At 45.5% G+C, this 14616-nt stretch overlaps 2 protein-coding genes across 3 annotated transcripts in view; one reads left to right on the top strand and one right to left on the bottom strand.

The window, feature by feature from the left end:
* The window catches only part of LOC119396556 (uncharacterized), a 317806-nt gene that overhangs the window by 62115 nt on the left and 241075 nt on the right, over positions 1–14616 (bottom strand). The window lies entirely within an intron of this gene.
* LOC119396558 (solute carrier organic anion transporter family member 74D) lies at positions 1599–14528 on the top strand. The gene is made up of 9 exons (XM_037663820.2): positions 1599–2497; positions 3887–3973; positions 6880–7086; positions 7259–7423; positions 8218–8416; positions 8559–8688; positions 9494–9672; positions 10789–10853; positions 12855–14528. Exons 1-9 carry the CDS (start codon positions 1789–1791, stop codon positions 13181–13183), a joined length of 2070 nt encoding a protein of 689 aa, XP_037519748.1. The 5' UTR covers positions 1599–1788; the 3' UTR covers positions 13184–14528.

Genomic DNA, 14616 nt, shown 5'->3' with positions numbered 1-14616 from the left:
GAGAATAACAAAGCAGTCTTTCTTTTTTGTATCGTATGTTTGAATGAATAATAATATTCCTAACAACGTAAACTATAGCTTAAAAAATGCTATGACCTCAGCTTCGGATAATAACTTACTTATTCTCGAGCCACTGCTACCGAGGCTAGACACTCCGTCTTGGCGAAGTGAGTTTGGCGAACGCACTCGCCGGCAAGCGCGCCTTGCAGCGAGTGTCACAAGCGTTCCCCTGTGACAGCGTGCCAATGACACTAGCGGCGCACAGGCGGCGCAGTGCCGCCAGTGCCGCTAGTGTCGTTTGCACGTTGACGCAGAAGCCTTGTGAGAACAAAGGTGGGAGAAAGTTGCGTTATGCAGCATTGATTACGCAGTTATAAAGTTTTGACGATGAACAACAAAATTTTTCTTTGCCAAATTCATTACAAATCAGTAGTACATACCAGTCAAGCTATCTTGGTAAGGCTACAGGAATGGTACATTGGTAAATGTAGTTTTCGTGTTAAGAGTCTTCAAGCATCACCTAAGCGTGCTGTCTGACGCGTGCTTCTGCTAGTAGTCGCTATATGACGTAAGTCTCTGCACACTGCCTAAAAGACCTTTCAATGCGACACGGGCTACAGTGGACGGACGGAAATCATGCCGTGAAGGCGCTCGACTTAAATTACGTGTCCTCATGGCAGTCGGTAATCGCGGCGTTTTCTTCGCTCTGGCATCTAAAGCTGCTATTTTTTGCAATTTTATTGCTAAGCTTACGCTCGTATTTCGATCGTGAAATGTTGTAAGGATGCTCTTCTGTGTATGCAATACATTAAACAAGGCTTTGTACGCAGCCTTGATTGATTGTGAAGCCGGCCTATAACTTTCCACGAAGTCACAGCACGAGATTGTGCATTCACAATATTCGAATACTTGCAACGGAACTGTGACTGCTCCCTGATATACGGTTGATATGAGAAACAAACCACTGTTTTAAATAAAAAAAGTAAGGCAAAGGGGGAAGGCGATTTAGTGTAAATATACCGCGGCTGCTCAACGTGGCCGTGATATAGTCAACCACAACGGGAAAGCGGTAAGCCGTCCCTCAAGTGAAGCGTTCCTTTTGTTATATGAACTACGTCACAGACGTTGTACAAACCGATCATTCTCGACATAAAGCTCTTGGCGGACACAAGTAACCGCGGTCGGCAATAATTCTGACGTTTGCATCGAGACATGCTTCTCGTACTGAGATGCGGCCGTAATAGCACTCCTGGGATCTCAGGTCTGCTCTTGCGTCGGGAACCACCACTATCACTCGAGCGGGCATGTTTACGTGTGTACGTTCATAAATCACGTGACACACGCAATAATGCAGAAGACGGTGACGTATAGCTGCCAGAAGAGAAGCAAATCAACAGATAACTAAGGAGAGAGCGACGCTACCAGAGATATACGCCTGGGTGCCGAGAGTCACCGCAAGACCCGGTATCGTCCCATGCATGGAGTGTGGCGTATCTTGGGAACAAGCATTTAGATCTTATCGGGAGTTTACTCAGCGGCGATCGGAGGCATGGCGCCGGCTGATTTTGCGGACCCTTCAAAGCCCATCTCGTTCAATACACGTACAGCACACACTCAGACGAAGTGCGCCCGTTCAGACCTCCAGGCTGCGTCTTGGTTCAAGACCGGGAATCCCAAGTTCTGCTGCAGGCTCGGACGTTTGCCAAGTTAAGAAAAGACTAGTTTTAACAAAATTGTGAGTTGATTTTACTGATTCGCCCCGCCACTGCCAAGCTTGCCTAAGACATCATGCCCTCGAAAAAGACCCCCAAGTTTGAATCCGTTCCGACGAAGGATCCGGCAGATGAAGACCATACAAGACATGAAACAGACCCGGATTTCATGTGCGGCATCTTCGGATGCAGACCACCGTGGCTTCAGAGATTCGCGAAGGCTTACTACTTCCTCCTCTTCTACACTCTGTTCGGAATCTTCCAAGGGGCGCTCAAGGCGTACCTCAACGGCTGCATTTCAACCCTAGAGAAGAAATTCGGCCTCACGGGCAAGACGTTCGGAGTCATACTCATTGCGGACAACATCAGCGCGCTCTTCGCCAGCCTTCTCATAGGTTACTACGCCACGAAGATCAGCCGGCCGAAGATCATCGCGTTTGGAGTTTGGATCTCCGTTCTGGGATGCTTCTGCAGCGTGCTGCCGTACCTCATCTACGGGCCGGGATTCATAGGCCAAGGAGAAGTCACGTCCGGCGCGAAGTCGGACGTCGCGTCGCGAAGTTCCAGGACGCAGCTAGCGTTCTGCGCGGAGGCAGAACGGGACGTCGTTGAGGCGGCGGCGACCACCGCGAGGGACGAGACGCCCGCCCCGACGGCCATTGTGGCCGTGTGCCTGCTATTTTTGGCCAACTTCCTGAACGGTATCGGCGGCACGGCTTTTTACATCTCAGGTGCAACGTACACAGATGACAACGTGAAAAAGAAGAACTCTCCCGTCTACTTCAGTAAGTTTGCGCAACATCTTTTCTTTCTAGCACGCAGCAACTTCTATTTCATAACGTCTACTTCCGCATGTTCAACCTATACTTACTTTTCTGCAAAGCGGAGTGTAACAGCCGGGCGAGTGTTGCTTCGAACATTCGTAACTTACTGTATAGCCGATGTTACAGCAATTGACAAGGGAAATACGTAATACTTGGCCTTAACTATAACAAGGTATTTCTTTTTTTTTTTCGCCAGTATTCGTAATGCCAGCATGATAAACGTTTGCGTGCTCAGTGTGAGACCCACAAAAGCTTTTGCTAACACGTGATACCCGGTGCGACATTGTTCTATGGAGTTATCGTTTGCGGAAGCTGTTCCACTTCGTTTTTGTTTCTTTTTTCGGTGGCGTTTCATTTATCTATATGTGTACGTATTTCCAAGGCTGGCAACGCTGCGTAAGCTTCTCCTAATGACAACGGACATGCGACTTATGTGTTTATGCGGCGCTACGCGAATATATGTAAATGCAAATGTGCAAGAGAGTCATTTCGTGTTAATCTTTTGAATGCCTTGTAGTCTCTGGTCGTAACTGAAAACGACAGTGAATATCGGTCGATTTTATTTGGCATGCATATCCCGCAAGCTTAATGTAGAGGAATGCGCTGGTAGAGTTAAAAGGCGCTTGAGCGTGCAGTCGAAAATCTGAAGATTTGTTAAGTCCTAAGAGCTTGGTTTCCAGTGGAGGCATATCCCGTGGCATGATTTTATATGTAGAGAAAATTACGATATAAAAGAAAAAAAATGCTAACATTGATGATAATACGGCCGAGTTTACTTATCAGGTATATAACAAATGACGATATAGCAGGAAAACAGTACAAGGCGTAGACAAGAGCATTTTTTGAAGAGAGGACTTTGATAACCTGCGAATGTATTCTTACGTAGGCCCAGAGATTTCTAAGAGGAGAACACTACTCTTCAAGCAGCTCTCGTCGACGCCGTGTCCAAGAACTCTATCATCCGCATGAAAGCGATTGTCAAGCGCGTCAGTCGCGCATGATATTATTTGTACACCCGATGGACCTACAAAGACCTTTATCGTGAGCGACAATCACCCTTAAGCCACAAACTGGTTATTGAAAAAAAGAATCTTGTCATTCCTGAGAGACAAGAGTATACAAGAGTATCGTGAATGCCACTAGATGGCATAGACAACCTCATTGTGGTGTTATCGCGTTAACGTGTAGATGAACAGTCGTTTATCAGCTGATTGGTTAAAAAGTAGATTGTTAACGTGTACTTAGTGTGTGCGCAATAAAACCCGCAATTGCATGGTAGCGACTGCATTTTGGAACTTGGTCAGAATTGTCAAAGTGAAATAATTATTTGTGCGTTCTTGTTATGTACAGGTTTGATCATGTCCCTGCGCTTGGTCGGGCCCATGCTGGGCTACGTGTCGGCGTCTGTTTGCCTCAGCATCTACGAGTCGCCATTCGGTAAGGAAGTGTGAGCAATTATTTCTCGCAATGAGTTCATGTAGCACTTGCTCAATGCGAGACGTTGCAGCGTAGTTTTCTGACAAAGGAATAGCTTTGCCGCTGGTGTTCGCCGAATTTCACCGCTTCGTAATGCAATAATAATAATAATAATAGTAATAATAATAATAATAATAATAATAATATCTGGGGTTTAACGTCACAGAACCACGATATGATTATGAGAGACGCCGTAGTGGAGGGCTCCGCAAATTTCGACCACCTGGGGTTCTTTAACGTACAGCTAAATCTAAGTACACGGGCCTCAAACATTTTCGCCTCCATCGAAAATGCAGCCGCCGCGGCCGGGATTCGATCCCGCGACCTTCGGGTCAGCAGTCGAGCGCCATAACCACAAGACCACCGGGGCGGGGCGAATGACTGGGCATGTTGATTTAGCATGTTCTGAGGCGAAAGGTGGGAAGACGACGACGAAAAAGGCGCCCTGTATGTTGGCGATCTGCCTTTCGTCGTATTCGCACCTTAGAACACTTAGAAGACGGGCAGACTAAGTGCATCAGTGGAAAAAATTACATTTAATTTAAACTAAGAAGAATTAGGGTTCAAGCCTACGGTACTTACGTAGCTTACTGACAGAAGATTGAGAAAAATGAAACAAAACTGACCTTAAAACCAAGTTTTATTGAAATGAGCCAAGAACAACAGTGAAAAAACCGAAACTTGAAAAATCAATTGACTTCAAACAGCGCGAAAGTGAAATTTCATAAGCTGATTATACAATCAAGAAAATAGACTCGGAATGCTGTACAGTATGCATTAAGTGTCACGAGGTATATAACGGTCCTACCGCGTGATCACTATGTGGCGCACAATTTAGAAAGAGAGAGTCGCGAAAGCGGTACAGTGCCACTCATTTTTACTTAATTGTGAAACGCAACAGAATTCTGAAACTTGAAAAAAGAAAGAAAAGCTTGTGAACAAATATGTAGAATATAAGTGTACGTGTACGAAGCACCGTTGCCATGCGGCCGATGTTACAATTGACGCCCGGGTGTAAGAATGAGCGCCCGCTCGACCATGTGAACCAATTTGGGCAGTCAGCGTAGGCATTGCTGTTTCTTAACTGAATATTACAAATATGCCGTGTCTGAAAAGGAAGGAAGACTTGAGGAATTCATATAATTGTGGAAAGGTGACACAACAAGAATACTTGCAAGCGTGCAGTCGATAAGCATGCATGGGAATGAGCTATAGCGGGGGTCTCAAGCTCACCTCAGCTAGCGGGCTGCAGCCACGAAATTTTAATCGTGCTAGGGCCGGGACAGAAAAGAACTTAGGAGCAAAGGGGTGGGGTTGAACGAAACGTCAGCTAACTTTGCCATCTGACTGATGTCCCTTCCCACTCTGATATAAGGGTCATTTCTGACAAGGATTGAGTCAAGTTTCACTCAAGGGCTAAGGAGTAGCCGGCGCCATAATTGTGCGCCAACATCTCCTTATATATCATATCAATAAAAAAAAAAGGGATTGAGTCTTAGGACACGAGAACCATCGATACTGGTCTCCTGATTGAAATCTGGACGCCGGTTCTAATATGAGAGTTTTTGTTGCGTGGTTACATTTCAACACCTTGTGACTGCATGGGGTGCATCACGAAAAATATGGGACAAATGCAAGCAAGCTTGCGTTCCGCGTGTTTGAGACCTTTGAGCTGTCGTATATACATATGGTTGTCCCTGACGTTGTTGTTATAGGCACGTGTTTGATAGGCGATAATGAGTATTACCTTCTTGTAGAAGGTGAGCTTCATATCGGTTAACAGAGTTTACACGTGCATAAAAATTCTCGTGTTTTATGTGCCAAAACCACGATATGATTATGAGGCTCGTCGTAGTGAATTACTATACTGATCAATTTCTACCACACGGGGTTCTCTGGCGTGCGTCTAAATATAAGTACAGGCGTGCTTTTGCCTTTCGCCCTCATCGATTACCGTGGGCGGTAATCGAACCCGCGTCCTCGAGATTAGCAGTCGAACGCTTCGGTCGCTAAGCTCCCACGGCGGGTGGTTTCGCAAAGCGACCACATATATGTAGCAATTTGCGCCGATGTCCATTGCTTCGTTTGTTGGCGCCATAGCGTTAAAGAGATCGTTTCGCAGAAATTCCCGTGTCGGCGTCAGCGTCAGCGTCGTTGGTTGTCAGCGAAAAGTCATCATCTTGTCCGTGAGCGAAAGCTCGATGTAGATGCAAATAAATAAATAATAAAAAACTTTGGATCCATAAGGAGGTGTTCTCCCACAGAGCCACGCCATTGCTTGGAACTACTTCAGAAAAAAAAAAAACCTATACGAATGTCATGTAATGCATGCAATATTGCGTGGCAGAGGCGTAGAATCGCGCCAGGCGTACGAGTGAATTGCACATCGAGTGAAGGGTTTAAAGGCATATTTAATCATCATCAGCAACAAAAAGCATCAACAAAGTGAGCAGCTGTGTAGGTTCGCGTGTTGCCTTACGGAAGCGTGGTGTATACTTCACTGATTCACAAAAGGAAGAATTATGGTGCAGTGGGCACTTCGCAACTGTAGTTGCAGTAGGTATTGTAGGATTGTTTGAAATGGCTAATGTTACGCGTACAGACGTTCCTTTCTTTGCGGCTCGGTTGAGGCATGCACCGAGAACCGAAGCGAGGCTAGCAATTGAGAAGGCGATGCGCACGGGGCCTGATTACGCTATCGCGTTCTATTCTTGAAAGGGAAGCTCAAGCGTCCTCTAAAATTTTCGCATACTGTGTATCAACTTTCTATGAAGGATTGATAACAACAAACTTGAGGTACCAAAATCATTCACTGCCAACATTTCCTTGTTTCTAATATTGCAATGCCTGTTAAACTCATAAAACAGAGAAACCCGGAATCAGCCGCAAGCACCCGAACTGGCTCGGCGCCTGGTGGTTGGGGTTCGTCATCTGGGGTGGTGCCATGGCGGTGATGTCGCTGCCAATGTCCCTGTTTCCCAAGCACATTCGGAGGAGTTCTGTGTACGCCAGCACCGAGGAGAAGAAGAGCAATCCCAAGTCTCTGGGCGAGAAGATCACCAGCGATGCGCGAGGTGAGAGCGCTTTCCAGGTCCGAAACGTCACTCGACTTTTCTTTTTCGGTCTACTCGTGCAACCACCCTTGTAAGAAATATTAACGTAAAATATAAAGAAATTAACAGCTTTGGAGAATAAAGTGACACTTTCAACACAAACGAACGCTACCGATGCCTACTTTTCCTGCAGAGTTCAAGACTGCCGTGAGCCGCCTTACCAAGAACCCCGTATTGATGTGGAAAATGGCAACGCTTATTTTCATCATCAACGCGATCGGTGGTTACGTCAGCATGTTCCCCAAGTACGTCGAGAACCAGTACCGAGTTTCGGCATCAAAGGCGAGCCTCTTCACAGGTAAGCATGTTATCGTGTGTCGTCCATTGTTCGGTAAAGCTCGCCATCGAAAGACTAGTTCGCTGAAAAAAAAATACTTGTGTTAAGAAGCCTAAGCATGATGGCATCACGTTCTTCATTCATGTTGTTTAACGAAGATGGCATAAAGCCTACCTCTCTGCGTCTGAGACGCTTCAGATTGGTCACAGATTTCAATAGTTTCACACGAGTAACTGTGTGAAGGAGCCGGACATCATGCTGTGGAAAAATGCTTGTACATCGTGCTGCATGTCGCTAGAAGGACGTTATGAGTCTATCCTGACCTCACTCCTGTGTGCTGAGACCATATACAGGAAATACATGTATAGTTGCCACGGTCAAGAGATGAAGCCTAAACACACTTTTCTAAAGATGCGTTGACAAAGAACAGTGGAGGGAGGGGGCTGGTTGCATCTAATATAATTTATCAGAATGTCGAGATGATCATAAATGTAAGAAAGGATGAGCCCGCAGCCGGGAATCTTATAAGAATCATTGCGGCCGTAAAAGCTTTGCGGTCGGTACATACGCGTCCAATGTGCACGTTTCTTGTTTTTTTTTGTTTTTTTTTATGCTTCCCATACAAACCGGAAGAGTATCAAGGTTTAGATAAGTGATCTACTCGGCAGATCTAAGTTATCGCTTGAGATCTTTTCGCTTGAATAACCTTTTAATTAAACTGTACTGCTCCTAGATTGGCTGGCTCTTTCTTACAGAAAGTCTCGCTTGCAAAAAAAGAAAAAAAAAGCACGAAATAACACAATACTATTGTGCAGGACCCACGAAGGTACTGGCAATGATGGTCGGCCTCTTTCTCGGAGGAATGATCATTCGCTTCTGGAAGCCACGTGCGCGCACAATAGGACTGCTGGGAGCCTTCGCGGACTTCATCAACATTTCCTTCCTCTTCGCTGGCATTTTCCTCGGCTGCTCCGGCTGGCAATTGGCGGGCACACATGTCGATACTGACGGCAGGTACACAGCTTTCAAATTAGTATGCTAGTCTGCTATGCCTATCCAAGTGAAACTGTATGTTTGTTGATTCTATACAACAATTCCCCTGCAAAGTTTCTTTTTTGTAGCATGCACTTGTCTTGCCATACTTATACGCACGCAGACTGTCTCTGAGTAATCCGTGCAACGAGCACTGCGACTGCCCCACTGGACGCTTCCAGCCCATCTGCCACGTCGATCAACTGGCCACATACTTCTCTCCTTGCGCGGCAGGGTGCCTCGACAGAGGAAACGTACGTTGCCTTTGCTAGTCTATAAAACTTTCCTGGAAAGTAGATCAATCAATCAATCAATCAATCAATCAATCAATCAATCAATCAATCAATCAATCAATCAATCAATCAATCAATCAATCAATCAATCAATCAATCAATCAATCAATCAATCAATCAATCATTTTCTTTCCACACTGAAAAAAAGAGAAGGCAGGAATACAAGCTACGTTTAGTGCAAACTTTTCTCAGCAATGACAAGGCTTTCTTAACAAACTGTGTGACCCTCTCGGTTGTTGAAGCGACAAAGCAAAATGGAGCCATCGACGCGCTAGGCGTAATCGGGTGTAGTGGAACGAGTAGCTAGTGCGTGAGCGGTTATAGAAGGTCTTCAACGAATACAAACAAATGCCTTGTCACGCCCCGTTTGATCAAAAGCAGTTGAATAGCGTAGCGGAAATGTTATCTTAAAAAGTTGTAAACATCCCACAAACTTCTCGCCGACGACCTTGTTCTCGCCCGTAGGTCTCGGCGATACGTTAAATACTTGTAAGTCTGACACCAGTTCCTTGTTTATGTGTTGTGTACTCGTGAAGCGTTTCGGAATGGAAACAGCGCGATTTTTTTTTTTCACACGGGACAAAAGTAAACGACACGGACAAGCGCCGACATTCAACTCATTGAGTGTCAGCGCTTGTTCGTGTCGTTTACTTTTGTCCCGTGCGAAAAAATCGCGTTGTTTCCATTCAAAAATGCAAAACCAACCAGCCAAAAGTTTCACTTCACTCGTGAAGCTTTTTCAATAATGTCGCGCGCCGTGTTGCAGGGATCCATGGAGTGTTCCTGCATAACGGAAGCCGTGGGCGCCGACGCTGCGCTATCGAAAATGACTAACGGGTTTTGTGACTTTCCCTGCCAAAATCTCTTCATTCTCGTGTTCATCATCAGCTTGGGAAAGCTGATATCGCAACTCTCTCGGGTAGGATCGACGCTCATCACCCTCAGGTATTTTTCTGCCATTTGTTCGATGTTCGTGTTCCGCGGTGATAGCGCAGTGTTAATTAGCAAGGCTATTAGTTCTGGAACCGAAAGCGCTTTGATGGTATATTTGTTGTGCCGCAACCTGGACGCGTGTCAGGTGCGGGCTTTGAGTTGACGTCGAGTGGAAGAAAAGAAAAAAATCAGGCCCTCGTTGGCTAACTTCACCCCAACGAAACTGACCATTCTAAAAGAAGATGTGCCTGAAAATAGCGTGAATGTCACAACTCCTTGCTGGCAGGGTATACGCATATGTAACATATAAATGCGCTTGAGAAATGTAGATTTAAGAACACATATTTTGACTTGGAGACCGCTGTCTATAGACATCTACGCAAAGAAAAGAACCGCTGTACAAGAGTGAATATTTACATGCAACTCTGTTCGATATGTACTCAATTGTTCGGTTAATTACTTGCGTCCAGGGAAGCAATTTATGGTGCTTGCTTTTCCCAGGAGTGACTGAGGCACAACACAATGGCAAAAATAAAGTGTTCCGCACTCGCTGTCGTGGATACGAGCGGCGCTTGGTAACACGCCCAGATTTACATGCACATAAATATCCAATAAAGTGGACGGTAGGATGACCGCCGATGTAGTTCAATTGGTAAAGCATAGGACACGTTATCGAAGGTTGTAGGTTCGGCCTCTACTACCGGTAAGTTTTCTTTTAGTCCAGTTTGTTTTCTTTACATTTATATCGTCATTACCACATTACAGCCAGTTAAAGGCTACAAATAATGTCCCTATACTTTCCTTGGCACCGTAGTCCGTTGGTTTCTTTAGGTTGCTTATCAAAAGGAATGTGCGTTAAAATACTCGTACTTTATGACAATGTTGAGGGCGAAGATTGTGGGAGCCTGGCAAATTTCACCACTGACAACATTAGGAGCTGACAGGATAGTAGTTTGACGCAGTGCGCATGTAGATATTTTTGCAGAATATGTTTTGCAAAATTAGTGTACTTAAGAAATGTGGATGCTCTGTCCGAATAGCAACTATCTTGCTTTTCAAATCCTTCTGGAAGGTTCACCACAGCGGATATTAAGAATCTGACGTCATTTTTTTACCCTTGTAATGCAGGTGTGTTGATCCAGCAGACAAGGGAATAGCAGTTGGAATGCTCGCCGGGTGCTTAAACTTTCTCGGTAAGAATGGCTACATTTCGCACTTTCTAGCCTCTAGGTGTATTGCCAACTATTAATTCTTGTAAAATTGAAATAATATTCATTATCCCACAATAAAAGCTTTCTTCCGTACCATGTTCAGAACTTTACTATTTTTGGGCAAGATGTATCAACAATGCTAAGTTAACACGGTGCTTTGTCCTGTGTTGCGCTGTTCAAAATTTTAAAGTTTGGCAAACTCAGAATAGACATCGTTGTTTGCATTGTTAGCAGGATTGTTTTCATGGTTTACAAAACCTAAGTTTTCAGTTTGCATTATGCTGACCTACATGAGCAAAATTTGAGTTATTTGCTGATTCCGACACACCCGAATAAGTTAATCCAGGATCCCAAACTTTCACGATTTACAAAAAAAAAGAAATCGTGACAAGAACACTGCCTGTTTACGAAGGTATATGTGCTGTGCATGCAGCCTTCAGTTTTTTTTTCAATTGTAAAGAAATTGTAAATAAACAGTTACGTTTAATAACAAGGCTAGGAATTCCATTCTACGTGCGCCTTTTCACTTTTTCAATGACTGCTTCGCCTGTGAGCAACTCATTGATATATTTTGTTGATTCGAATCTTGTATCCTTGAGAACATTTGGAAAACAGAAGCCTGATAAATGCTTGTCCCAAGCTCGTTCGAGTGAATGATCCTGCCTAAAGCAGCAAATACACAATACAAGAGCGTTTAAGATACACGATCACATGACAGCAAATCGTACAGCTGCCTATCTTGGTGAGAAGATGTCTTGAGAAGATGTCCTGCATGATCAGTGCTCAGTGCCGAATTGTGATTTTCCATACGGGCAGATTAAATAACGCTATACAGCCGCTGCTTGTCCGACTGGCACAACAGATCATCCACACCGCAGTATAGCAGCAGGAAGCCTGAAGGAGCGAACGACCAAGCGCGTCTATTCTTGTATCTGTCTAGGTTCCTAGATAAAACATGCCTTATCAACGGGCAACCCGATAACCATTTACTGCAGCGTCTCCTCACGTCACTATTACGTCAGAACGCCTGTGCTATTGCGCATTTGCGACAGGATAATTACGCTCTCGCGCCTTGAAGAGAGGTGCTATAAATGGAGGACGGTGGCGATGTCTCGAACATTTAACTGCGGACAGCGCGCGCACAACTACAGCATAGCAGAAAGCAGAGTGTAGGAGCGAACTATCAAACGCGTCTACTTTTCATCGCGCTTGATATGAAATGTCTGGGAGACTTATTAAGCAATTGAGAAACGTTAAACTTACCAAAACGGCTCAGGAAGCCATTAAAGATTATAAGTTGGTGTACATTCGGGATCCAAACATAGCTATCCGAGCCACATTCCTCGAAAAGTCATATTTACCCACTTTCAAGCCTATGTGTGTCTTGAGCCGAGACAAAGAATTGCAAAGAGACGTGGAAAAAAAATAATAATAACCACCGCGAGTAGCCGCAGCATCCTTCGCATTAAAACGCCAGTTTTTTTCCACGAAAGACAGGAGACAGACTTACGTATGCAGCATATCGTTGATTCCCTCCCTTTTCACCCCATCATTCCCATTCCTTTCTTCACACGTAGGATAGCAAACAAGAAAAAGCCTATTTAACCTCACTTCCTTTCGTGCATTTATCCCTTCATTTCTGTCTTTGTGCCTCAAGGTGCGGAGATGGCCGAAGTTGTATTGACCGCACAGTACAACAAATTGTATTAAGCATTTGTTGGTGTGGTCAAAGAAAAGGTGTCAGTGCAACGTGCTTGTGTACAGGCGTTAAAAGAAGCCGCAGCAAAGTGCGTAAAACTTGCGTTTAATACAATAACTACACTTACGAATGAATTAGGTTATATCTGTAACGGATATATCTTAAGAGAGGAAAATATACTCTATTATTTAGTACGTGTAGCATTACATCTATCTCACAAGCGTCGTTTTTTTCTACTCACCTACGTTTCCAACGCAATTTAAAAGAGCATCCTCCCGTTTCAGGAGCCATTCCATACCCGCTCATCTACACTGCCATATTTGACGCCACCTGCCTCGTGTGGGAAGACCGGGGCGGGCACCGGGGCAACTGCTCGTTCTACGACGTCGACAAGCTGCGAGTCGCCTACCACGCCGTCACCATCATCTTCATGACGCTCGGACTGGTGTGCCAACTCATCATGTCGTACTACGCCAAGCGCGTAACCAACATGTACGGCGAAGACGAAGTTCGCCTAGAAGACGCGTCGTCCAAGCCCTCGGAAAACGGCGCCTTCGAACTGAACGGCGTCAACGGCGTCCACGCGGGCAAGACGACGTCGAGTAGCGCCTGAGACACGAGACGCCCGTTTCCCTTTCAATTTTGTGAAAGACGGGAACGACTGGAGTTCTACGTGAAATGGTCCGCACGCGCTGATGTAATCGCGTATAGCGAGACTTGGTACCGGTGGTTTACGCATTTACTCAGGCTGTAGGGTGGCATCGTCGTAAGTACCACTCCCGGCGACAGAAGTGTATCGGGCATGAGCATCACGGCAAACGCGCATTTCTGCTCTGTTAATGCTTGACGACTCTCACTTAAAGGGCCCCTAAACCAGTCGGAGTTGAAACACGAGAACTTGGTTTCTCGCCTTCATTACCCTTATTACAAGCGTTATCTCCTACTCTCTGCTTATTTCTTCATAAAACACTTGAACAATGTCAGTACTAAGCGTTGAGACTATCAGGATCTCGCGTTTTTCGGCTGCACGCTGTTATGTCCGCTTGCGCAGTCGAAAGTGCACAAAACGAGGTCAAAGTTGATCGCGCATGATAGTCATACGAGTCAAGGCAGAACGGGCGTGTGACTGCATGCTAAAGCAGGAGAGGAGAGAATTCACAATTGACATCCCTCGTACATGGACTAATCAAGAGTTTATTTCCTCGCGACGTCACGTGAACAGACTGCTGGCGTCGCGTACTGTTCCGAAAAGACAGCAAACGCCGGGAGAGAACAACAGGCTCGTTCTTTGTATTTTCGGAGGTTATTTGGGGGCCCTTTAACGAACAACTTTGTATAGGTCGCCAGAGCTGCTACAGTCTGGAACTTTTTTTAATTAGAACCTAGCGTCGGAGATAGAGTGGAAACGCAGCCTTTTTTTTTTTTTTTGCGAACTTAGTGTCCCGTAGAAATTTTGTCGCCGCACGTAAACGTTGCCCCTCGCGAGAAGTACGCGGTGTAAAAGCCATTACTATGTACTTGAAGCGAACACTGTAACTGTTCATAGTCAAATACAGAGTCATCATCAAGTGGTACTTAAGCCACATCATCGCGTTGTCTGTTACCAAATGTAGTGCTACATTGCTACCACGATGTCGTAATACGTTAGTAGCCTTGACTAGCCTAATCACCTTAACGGTCAGGCTACGCACTGCATGGTCGCGATAAGTATTATAACAGCAATAAATATATTTTTCGATGTTAACACTGAATTCAGCGCAACTGTCGGTGCCCATCGTGCTTCTTTCACATCAGCGTAGTCGCTTGTGGCTACGTCGTTTCCTCCACAGTGTGCAACCCATCCACAAGTGAACGTCACCATTCCAGGTAATGGAATGGAAAAACTTTATTTAGGTCCTTCGGGGCGTGAACCAGTCGGGCGTGAACTAGCGGGCCGCTCCCACGTCGGGACAGATAGGCCTAGCCTCTCCGCTATGTTGCAGGCCCGTTGGACTGCCCATAGTTGCGCTTCCAAATTCGGATTGCGCAGCGCAGCACCCCACTTGG

This window comes from Rhipicephalus sanguineus, chromosome 6, assembly GCF_013339695.2.
Source record: "Rhipicephalus sanguineus isolate Rsan-2018 chromosome 6, BIME_Rsan_1.4, whole genome shotgun sequence".
Classification (NCBI taxonomy): Eukaryota; Metazoa; Arthropoda; class Arachnida; order Ixodida; family Ixodidae; genus Rhipicephalus; species Rhipicephalus sanguineus.
The sequence above is the reverse complement of the archived record's forward strand: the minus strand, read 5'-3'. Positions and strand labels throughout refer to the sequence as shown.

Coding starts and splice junctions, on each gene's coding strand:
- LOC119396558 (XM_037663820.2), top strand. CDS start 1,789: ATGCCCTCGAAAAAGACCCCCAAGTTTGAATCCGTTCCGACGAAGGAT. Junction 7,087..7,258: donor GATCACCAGCGATGCGCGAG/GTGAGAGCGCTT, acceptor CTTTTCCTGCAG/AGTTCAAGACTGCCGTGAGC. Junction 8,417..8,558: donor CATGTCGATACTGACGGCAG/GTACACAGCTTT, acceptor ATACGCACGCAG/ACTGTCTCTGAGTAATCCGT.